Genomic DNA, 11,084 nt, shown 5'->3' with positions numbered 1-11,084 from the left:
TTTTAACCTGTGTCAAGTGATATTCAATATTTAATGATGCATGATCATTCACCCCAGTTTTACGTTTAAAATAATTTTCCATTGCCTAATGCTATTCAAAAATAACATCTGTAGCTAATCTCAAAATTATCCATTTCTCCTAAATTGTACATTATAATATTGTGATGTGATTTGTTTTTACCAATTTTGCTTTTATTCAATTAATTAAAATATAAAATTTAATTAAATAATTAAAATCAATATTAATATTAAATTAATTAATATTATATTCAATAAATTCTGGCCTGTGCATTAAGCCAGTAACCAATGAATGATGGCATTAGATGATGCTAAAGTAATCTAAAAATGTTTTAAAGTAATATGATAAAAATTCTAATATAGAAATATACAAAATTTGAATTCTAATATAATGTAATATAATACTTTATTAAATTAATTAAAATATTAAATTAAGTTAAATATTTAAAATATATGAATTAATATTATATTCAATAAATTCTGGCCTGTACATTAAACTATTAACCAATAAATGATGGCAGTAGATGGTGCTAAAGTAATCTAAAAATGTTCTAATATAATATAATAAAAATTCGAATGAATAAATATATAAAATTCCAATATATAATATAATATTATATCATTATTGAATATCCAAAATTGACCATTTCAAATAAATAAAACTAATATCGGCCGATAACAGATATCGTACCGATATATCATACATCTCTAATGATATTGTGATACATTGTGATGTATTCATTCATAAAATGTGAAGTGTATTGTACTGTGATGTAGTTGGTAAGCACTCCATCATTATGCCTTAAGCATTTTGTGCCATTTGATTTCATTTAAACAGGTCTTTGTTGTTGTTTGCAGTTCCACACTGGTTTTACTGGCAAGTGGCTCTCATTGAGCTCTTTAACACTCATCAGTCTTTTCTCTCTAGTGTCAGTGGGTTTAACATGACCTCTTAGTAGTCCTCAGGTATAGATGTTTGTGGTGTATGTGTAAACAGCACTTACAGTAGTGTAGCAGAGGACAGGTGTTCAAATGCGACACCCTCAGTCTAATCCTCCAGTAATCCCGACTGGAGCCATGTGTTCGCTTTCTTGCTGCCGACACTCTAAAGTACAGCCAGTGGACGCCATCCAACTGAAGAGAAGGAGCTGAAGCAGAGCTCGCAGTCGCCCTTCCTTCATAAAGAAAAACACTGGTCGTCCAATGAAATTGTCTCAATTCAGTGAAACGTTTCTCCTTTCATGTCAGACGCATCGGGTTTAACTGAGAACTGGAATTAGAGTGCGTGACTCCGCAGTTCCCTCACAAACACTGTGGTCTTGTGAATTTTTAGTAACAAGACTGTAAATTCAAGAGCGCTCGCTGGGGAAGGGAGGGAACGCTGAACAAGGCCGGAAGTGATTCCTCAAACACCATTTTTGAGTTTATTCAGCTAGTTGTTTTTGTTCAGTTACAGAAATACACAAAAAAGTTTTTTTTTTAAACACAAAAAAGGTTCAATATTTATTTTAATAAAAGTGTATTCCAAATTAGTGCTGTTAAAATTAGCACGTTGACGCAGGCGTAGGGCTGCACGATAAATCGAAATTGCTGATTACAGAACCGGCATTACTATCAAAATGCGTATGACAATTGCATTCGATTAATCGTGCAGCCCTACGCAGGTGATACATTTTTCCAGTTTTATGACTTTAAAAATATTTCATGCAGTTAACGCAGGGGCGGAGCTACAGTTGGCCACCCCACTCACAACTGCAGCTTCTGTCTGTTTTCCTGTCAATTGTGTTTATTTAGACACAGAACGCCTTTATGGGCACATCAAACAGGAGACTTTTCAGATGCACGCTCCACTTCGCCTCAGCGACAGGCGCGAGTCAAACGAGCACGGAAACAGTACAGGTGACGAGGAGCTTCAGTAGAACAACAGTGAACTGCGGTCAGATGAGATGTTTGTCGGGCCATACGTCAGTAAAAATGAATTTTCCTGTCCTGTCAGATGTTATACTGTGCTCGTAGCACGTGCTCTAAAGTTGCATGCACAAATACAGTTGCTTGTGCTTATTTCATATTAAAGTGCAAATGAAACTACGAGCATGCATGTCAGATCCACGTTGTGCTCAGCAGCAACTCTTAAAGTAACAGCAGCCAAATAACCTAATAACCCAGCAGCTGTGATGTCTGTTAATCAAAGATCAAAAGAAAACAGAGGAAATCAATAACTTTTTTTAGCTTTAAGGAATCACCTATATTTAATTTAGAACTTAGTGTTTGATAACTTTATTCATTTTCTGTTTATTTCCTACTTGCTGAAGGGCACAGGTAAATATGGCATGACATTATAATAGGTTTATGTGAAAATTGTTTTAAGTTCACTTAAATTAGAAGTTGTTACTTTTTAAAGTCTAATAAATGTTAAAATGTATAGCTCTCAATTATACTATAATGTTAGTATAGTCAACATTACATATTGTCAATAGTTAAATATTAGGGGAAAAAAGAACAATTTCCTAAAGACATCAGTAGTGTTGGTATCAGTGATACTCACCTTCAGTCATAAAAAAAGATGGCATTAAACAAATATTAAAAATATACTGTCTTTGTCGTTTCTACATTTAATTTGAAGATTGAATGTGAAATTATTGCAATATAAAAGTATATTTAAAAACTTTAATGTTAGTTGGGATTAATCGTGCTTAATCGTGATCAATTTAAAAAATGTGATTATTTTTTATCGATTCACAGCACTATTACAAATACATTTGTATTTAATTATTTTTTTTAATTTTAATTGAATTTGTTTTAATTTTGTGCAATGTGTTTTGGAGGAATCTTAAACCTATTGAGACTCTTAAAAATAAAGGTCCTTTATTGGCATCAATGGTTCCTAAAAGAGCCTTTTTTTTTTTTTTTTTTTGAAGTGTGAAGAACTTTTTAATAATCTAAAGAACCCTTTTCCCAATATAAAGAACCTTTTGTGCTTTGAAAGGTTTCATGGATGTTAAAGGTTCTCCATAGATTCAATGTTCTTATTGTTCATTATAGAGAACATTATATATAAGAACATTATAGAGACAATGTTCTTGTTATTCCCTCTGTTATTTTGCACATTTCTCTGATATTTTGCACATTCCTACCTCCGGATGTCATTTGCACTGTTATGGTCATTGGCCATATATAAACATATGCTATTTACGCACCTCACTGTATAATGCACCTTCTGTTTATACTTCCTTTGCACACTATGTTGTATGTACTGTCATTTGCATTGAGCTGGTCTCTGCCCTTCTACCTCATAACTTGCACTATATGTCATAAAGCTTCATGTATATACACATATTCTAATGTAATAATATTCGCACTTCTGGTTAGATGCTAACTGCAATTTCATTGGCTCTGTACTTGTACTCTGCACAGTGACAATAAAGTTGAATCTAATCTAATTCCAAAACCTTTATATTTAAACGTTTAAAGTAGAAAAAGGTTATTTAAATTATTCAAATGTTTTTTTTTTTAATTGGTTCTTTTAACAGCTGTTCACTGAAAGGTTGTTTGAGGAACCAAAATGGTTCTTCTGTTGCATCACTGTGAAAACACCCTTTTGAAATATTTATTTATTTATTTTTTTTAGAATGTAGAAGCAAGTAAAGATTTCTTTCATTTTTTTTTGACATTTTTCATTCACATTTATGCATTTGGCTGGCACTTTTATCCAAAGCAACTTGCATTTGCATTATCAGTTCATGCGCTCCCTGGGAATTGAATGCATGACCTTGGCATTGCAAACGCCAGCTGCTTTATCAATTACAGGCCTCTTCTGCTGCTTGGCTTTGGTGAACAAGCAGTGAGTCACAATAGGAACAAATGTTTATGCTTCTTCAGTCGTCTCTCACTAACAACCAGCCACATCTTGCCTTTCCGTTTTCTATTTTTCTTTCACTTTGTACAGATTTTATATTTTGTTGTGGTACAGAATACAGTGTTTACATCTGAAGACAATATGAAATCAAAACCAAACTTAGTTTTTAATACACTTTCTTGGTCTAAATGTTGCTATTAAATGTTTGTTTTTTGAAAGGAATAAGCAATGCAACATGCAATGTTTGCTATTAATATTAAATTACACTGAATAAAATTTGGTGTAGAATTAGCTTTGAAACGGTTTTCTAGTAATTGTGTTAAATCATTACGAAGAAGCGTCAAGTAACAAATTGAATTCGAGAGGAAATGTAAAAAGACTGAAATAGCTCTCCAATAATCAGTATTATTTACAACTTTTTCCAGTGTGCTCCTTATTTGCATGAAATCGAAAAGCCAAATTTGGATTTAGTGTACAGACATTAATTTGCATTGACGTTCTCAAACTTGAGTTGAATTCAGCCGTTATCATTAAATAGTCTGATTCTGCTGCATGATTGTTCTATAATAAAGCAGTTGTTTGGTCAGTATGTCTGCCAAACCCATTTATCTCGAACACATTCAAGAGCTTAAGGATGCATGTCAACAGAGAAATGGACTAATTACTTTGCAGTAGTTTAAAGTTAATTTTAAATGAAATTGGCACATGTATCTCTGGCTTTAATTCTTTTTCACCCACCACAAAGCTTTAATTCAATTCAACAAAAACCCATAATTAGATTATCAAATGGGCTAATGCGTGGAGTGCTGAGTTTGCAGGAGTGTTTGTGAAACCGAATGGTCGAGGAGGAACAGCTGTGGCAGCTTATGATGAGCCTTAAGCATTAAGCATCGTTGGCCATAAGTAATAATCACAGAGTGCTAATGGTTCTTGGCACTAAAGTTAAATAATCCCAGGCTCTGTTCTGTGTTCACATACTTCACCCTCGCCAGTCTGATAATTGCTGTAATTGAACGTAGAGGTTTGACATTGAGCCTAATGTCAGCTTATGCTTTCATAGCTGTCTGTTTACAGTCACTGTAATTGCATTACTTATCCTCGCTTTATTCCTTTTACCTTACTTGAAATGAATGTTAATTATAATGAGCTTTAATAATGAAAAACTCATTCACATCTAACCGTGCATTAAAGTTTTTCTTTCATAAGCCTTCGAACTTGTTTATTCTGGTATTACTTTATAAATAACTTAAATCAAATGTAGGTAATGCAGATCAGTAGTCTTATCATTTTAAATCATCCTACAGGTGCGATCCCTCTTGCACTTTTAACATACAGTGTTTCGATGTGGTCCAGTTATGATTTTATCGTCACTCGCTAACTGAATCCTTTCTGAAATCTCCCGCAGATGGAGTCTCCGGTCTCCACGCCGGCACCGCCACCGCTCCACCTCCTCGCTCCTGTCGGCAACAGCGACATCTCCTCCTCGTGTGAGCAGATCATGGTCCGCACGCGCTCCGTGGCCGTCAACACCTCTGACGTGGCTCTGGCCACCGAGCCCGAGTGTCTGGGGCCCTGCGAACCTGGCACCAGCGTCAACCTGGAGGGCATCGTCTGGCAGGAGACTGAGGACGGTAAGGACTGGAGCCAGATGGATGCTACATGCTGTCGGTTAAACATTTAATCACTGTTATATTTAATGTTAAACTCATGTCCGTTGAAATGAAGACTAGGGCTGCTTGATTTGGGGGAAAATCAAATTGCAATTTTTCTGCAGTTCGTGATTTACAGTGCTTCGGGTTTGTTACGCTTCTTTATAGGGATGCACTCTTTGGCAACAAAAACTATTTTGATTATAGAAATCTGCAGGGAGCCCTCAGAGTTTCTCTCTTGTTACTAACAGCTAGTTTATAAGTGCTTCTCATTACAATTTTGAAAAGACAGTTGGGGCATGTTGCATTTTCAAATACACATTATAAGTGTCCCAAATTCAGAACAGATGCAGAGATGCGAAACTGAGCCACTCTTGAGATGCTGAAAACACTGGATCATGAGCTGCTCAAATGTAAATGAGCACAGAGCAGCGCTTATTATCATTAACTAAAACTAAAACCCATGAAAAAAAAACATTTTCATTATTTAAAATAACCGTTAAGTAAAATTTAATATAAAAAATCTAAGATTTTTTATAGAAGATATAAAAAAATATTTTATTTCAGCTAGTTGCCAAAAAAACTGATAAAAAAAAAAAAATTTGAATTCTTAATTTGAATAATTTTAATTTTAAATTAAAATGAAAAAAAAGCGTTTTAAACATTTTAGTATCATTGAGATTATTATAGATTATTTATAATTGCATTATAATTTGTATTAATAATTTGATTTTTTTTTAATTTAGAAGTTTTAGCAATTTTGTTGTTTTTGTCAGTTTTATTAGTTTTTTTTTTTTTGTCTATATAGTTTTAATTCATTTTTATTTCAGTTTTAGTATGTCAAGGTAAACTAAATAATAATGACAAAAGTTTTTTTTAATTTTTTTTATTTAATGTCAGTTAACATTAGTCAAGTAACATTTTTTTAATGGTTTTAGGTAGGGCTGTGCAAAAAATCGAATGTGATTTTCATGCGCATCTCGTCAGTAAAGCTAATTAGTCTGTGATTAGTAGTAAATTTCCAGCACGTGCTTGCAGATGGAGCGGCATTTACATTTACATTTACATTTACATTTAGTCATTTAGCAGACGCTTTTATCCAAAGCGACTTACAATTGTTGGAGTGGCAGGGAAGACAAGAAGCTCAGTCTTTGCCAGGTTGAGCTGTAGGTGATATTTACTACACAGAGCCGTAGTTCACTGACATGCTACACAAAATCGCGTTCAAAATCGGCAAAGAATCGCCTGCGATTTTGAATGCGATTTTGTGTAGCTTGTCAGTGAAAGCACCACCTGAAAGCACGTGCTGGAGATTTACTACAAATCACCAGAAGCAGCTTTACTGACGAGATTCGCATGAAAATCGCATTCGATTTTTTGCCCAGCCCTAGTTTTAGGTTTAGTTAACAATAATAACCCTGAATATAAAAATCAAAACAAAATATTAACACAGACTAGTATATCTATAATACTAAAATAACACACAATCGCGCTAAGCCATATCGTGGTTTTATTTTGATTACACGAAATCCTTAAATTTTGCTTTTTTCAGCCACACTAAAAGAATTAGATCACATCCTTTCACTGAAGCTCCGCCCTCTAACAATGCTAGTTTTCTGATTGGCTGACACTCGGATTCTGTGATTTTTCATGATGCTTATTTCTGTCAGCTAGCAAGGATGTTTAATATGTGGTTTCCCAAAAAATGCTTGCAGGATATTGTGCATATATACATATAAACAATTAAGCCTGTTTTGTGCTTGTTGCCCATCTAGTGAAGTGCAGACTAGGGAGAACACACTTATATTTGCTTGTTTAGCTTCCTGGACACTAATTCCAGCTTGGCTTTGAGCTGGAGCAGGTGATTGACAGAAAAGCTGCTGCTTGCCTCATTACGCAATGCTTTTTCTCCAATAAAACTGATGTTTTTCATCCAGGACCGGTACCAAACTGTTTAGATCTGCATGTCAGGACTGCATTGCTGTAGCCATTAGCCATTTGTGTGTGTTTGTGCTATAAACAAACAAAATCCAGACATCGCAGTTTGTTTTCTCCACCTGATAAAGCTTAACCTCTCGGTTTTTCTTCCTAAGTCCTCTGAAGTTTGTGTTATTAGCTGTCTGTCAGACACTCCCTTCGGGCGAGTTCTATTTTTTTTGTATAGACTAGCGGGCATTTATAGGCAAATTAACCTGACAATAGAGGTTCCGTTTTAGCAGGCTAATGGTACTGTATGTTGTAACACGAGCAAGTCTTGCTCAGCTATTTGGCTGATGTCTGTTATTTGAACACCCAGCCATGTTTCCTCTTTGTTGCAATAACGCATAATCGCTGCAACTGACAATTTCAGGCAAGGTCAAAAGGCGCCACGCAGCTCGTACTTTCACCTTCGCCCACTCGTTCCATTAGCTCCGCTAACGCACAGAAATTGTGCTAGTTCACACCACATCAAATGCTTCCTGTCTTCCCCCGGTCTCTTCATATCTCCATCCGTCTCGCTTTACCTCCAGTCCTGATGATTCAGTGCTGAGGTCTCATGGCACAGCGGTCTCCATTTGACAAATGCAAAGAAAACAAGCCAGAGAAAAGTCTGAAAGCACCTCCAGAGAGGGTCACGGGAATGAGCAATAACAGCCAGACCAGCATGCCTTGCAGTTGGAGGCTGACGAGCTGTTAGAGACGTCTCTATTTGGATGCCCGGAGGCTCTGAGCTCTTTGGAGAGTTGTGTAATGGATGGACTTCTGGGTTATTGGTCCATCTGATGTACTGTGGCTTACATAAAACTAGTGTGGTGTTTATGAAGTTCATACAAGGCAGGGTTATTATAGTTTTGAATTTTACATTAAGTTTTTATGTGCACTTTAATTTCAAAATTTGTACTTTTGAGTTGGTTTAGTTTTCACACAAATACCATTTTAGTTGACAGTGCATTGTCTTATTTTTTAGTGAATCATTCCACCAGCCAGGAATGGTGAACGAGAATGTTCTGGAAAGTGATCCAAAACGTTGCATTCTGTTTAACTAAAGTCATGCTCATTTGCACCTAAAGTTTAAACAACCTCTTTGCGTTGTAATTTGACTACCAAATACTGACTTTTGGGGCGGCAGTATTTAAAGGGAACCGTGCGGATCAAAGATCGCTCTCCTCCTGGGCTGTCAGCATGAGGAGATGGAAGTGCCCCTGACCTGGCAACCCAGACCCTCCTCCATCAGCCTGTGACAGCTCATCAAAACCAGAGCGAGTAACGGGAGGTTCACAGAGAAGAGACAGTAGATTGGATGAGGGAGCAAGAAGCTCAGAGAAAGTTACATTTTGCAAGAGCCACACAGCAACATGCGTTTCTGCGCCAGGAGTCTTGTCTCTTGTTAACCCCACCTGCTGACACTCTCAAATGTCAGCCTCAAATCTTCCAGTGCTTTATGGCTCCTGGAGTTCCTTGCCAGAAAAACATCCCTGTGGTGGGCTGGCATGACACTAGCTTGGCTTTGGCAAAACTACTGGAGCGTTTGCCAGGCCAGAGTTGTTTCGATTCTTGAGTGCGGGTGGCAAACCTCTACACACGCATACCAGGTCCTTTCTGTCCTTTGTGCCAATATCTCCAAGCAAGTTTTCTCTTATTATTGGGAGTCGGCCATAACCAGTTCTGTGTTCACCATCATCAAAGAATGATGTTCTGGTGTTCAAATAAGTCTTAACCACAAACCCTTTGTCTTTCCCGGAAATAAAAGGGATTGTTAAGCAGGTCTTGAAGCAGGAAAATGGCGAAGAAGATAAGACAAATTTTGTTCTGGAGAACTGCCAGATCTTTCCAAACAATTAGAGGTTGTTTACTTTGCTGCGAGGAGGTCCTTGGAGCTGTCTGAAAGCTGTTTCTCTTGGTGGCACATTTCCACCTCTCCAACCGGCGTGTCTGTCATAAACATGGTGGCGTTGTCCAAATCCAGAGCAGAAGTCTAGTGCCATGGCTATTGTCCCCTTTTCCGAAGGAATGTAATGAAGACAGCCACTTGACATGTGGATGTCGTCTCAGACAAGCCGGTCTGGAAAATGCACAAAGGGCCCTGTTGGGCTGTCATGTTTGCCCTGGAGAGAGTGGTATTCATTCCTTTTCTTAGTCTCTCTTGTCTCTTTCTTTTCTCTGTCAGTCAGACGGACCTCGCCAAGCCAAGCGCATACAGAATGCCAGATCTAGCCTGTCTTTTTCTCTCTCAGCTTGTGGTCAAGCCTCAACTCTGCCTCGCTCTGCTTTTGTTCCACCCTTCCCTTTTCGTCTCTTCCTTTTTTCCTCAGATCTTCCATCAAAGTCTTTCTCCTCCTCGTCTTACAGCTCTTACATTTCGCAGTGGGGATCCAGCTAGCTTTCTCGATTCCTGTCAGCGCTCGGCAGGCTGTCAATATTGGACAACAATGACCAGATGCAGCTCGTTCTCACTCGCATTTCTCCTCTGGCTTTTGCAAGCTCAAAATCCGAAACCGATGAAGACATGCCAGCTAAGAACGACCTCAACAGTGTTGACGTTAGTTCCTCAGAGCTGTCTTCTGTAATGCTAAAGTGATATCGCCTGGGAAGTCTTTGTGTTTATTTTCCAGGTTTGAATGGCAAGTTTTGTTGTGTACCTTTCACTCTCTTAGGATTCCATCCTCCCGCTTTACTCAAGGGTTTATAATTGCCATTGCCACCTGGCAACCCTTCGTCGTCCATTGGGAAGAAGTGCTGAGGATGGATGTCTGGGGGGAAGGGAATGTTCTCACCCCTCTGCTGAGCACAAGTTACTCAGCAGTGCCAAAACACTAGTGTAGATATTACAAAAGAAGGGCCCCTTCACGTCCCCTCCTTCCCCTTCTCTCCTCCCTTCTCCTCTCCCAGGAGACCTGCTCACCTCGGTCATGTGACCCAGATAATCAGTAGAGGCAGCCACCCGAGCAAGCTTGTCAAAGGATCACAACCTCATAAAAAAAATCAGGTCTTTGAAAACCAATTCTGTTCTCAGTTGTTTTTAAGATGACTGATTGTTCCTGCACTAGTCTCATGCAAAAACAGATGTCAAAGAGCTTATTTTATATATTATATATTTCTTAAGTGGTTTGATCATCATTTCATACAAATATCGAAAATAACGCACCCTCACACACGTGTGTACATAATGTTGTGACCTTTTTTGTCCTATTGATTATTTAATCAAAACTACATAAAAATGCAGTCCATACAAGGTGTATGATGTGCATTTTTTTTTTTTACCTTTTAAATTTTGTGTAATCTCGTGCTGTGACTCCAAAAAGGAAGAAAGAAAACAGGTTTACCTTTTAAATATATTAAAAAAACATCAAAATAATTAATAAAGATGTGTACACTCATGGCAAAATAATTCATGAAAAAAAAATTTACACTCGTACAAAAATATTTTTCATTTATTGTGATTGTACCACTTGAGTCATTTAATTGAAATAACTGAATAAACTTTTCTTTATCGTGGACGCAATCTTTTGTTGTGTGTGTGTGTGTGTGTGTGTGTATGTGTGTGTGTGTGTGTGTGTGTGTGTGTGTGTGTGTGTGTGTGT

General features: G+C 37.2%; 1 protein-coding gene across 5 annotated transcripts in view; it reads left to right on the top strand.

Annotated features, from left to right (window-relative positions):
* Positions 1–11,084, top strand: part of LOC107695009 (zinc finger protein 609-like) — a 131,938-nt gene that overhangs the window by 99,788 nt on the left and 21,066 nt on the right. For all 5 annotated transcript variants that reach the window (XM_016494766.1, XM_016494764.1, XM_016494765.1 and 2 more), the window contains one exon: positions 5,280–5,505. In XM_016494766.1, coding sequence (XP_016350252.1) covers positions 5,280–5,505 — 226 coding nt within the window. The remainder of the gene's footprint in view (positions 1–5,279; positions 5,506–11,084) is intronic.

The sequence above is a fragment of the Sinocyclocheilus anshuiensis genome, unplaced genomic scaffold (genome assembly GCF_001515605.1).
Source record: "Sinocyclocheilus anshuiensis isolate Anshui unplaced genomic scaffold, SAMN03320099.WGS_v1.1 scaffold923, whole genome shotgun sequence".
Classification (NCBI taxonomy): domain Eukaryota; kingdom Metazoa; phylum Chordata; class Actinopteri; order Cypriniformes; family Cyprinidae; genus Sinocyclocheilus; species Sinocyclocheilus anshuiensis.
The sequence above is the reverse complement of the archived record's forward strand: the minus strand, read 5'-3'. Positions and strand labels throughout refer to the sequence as shown.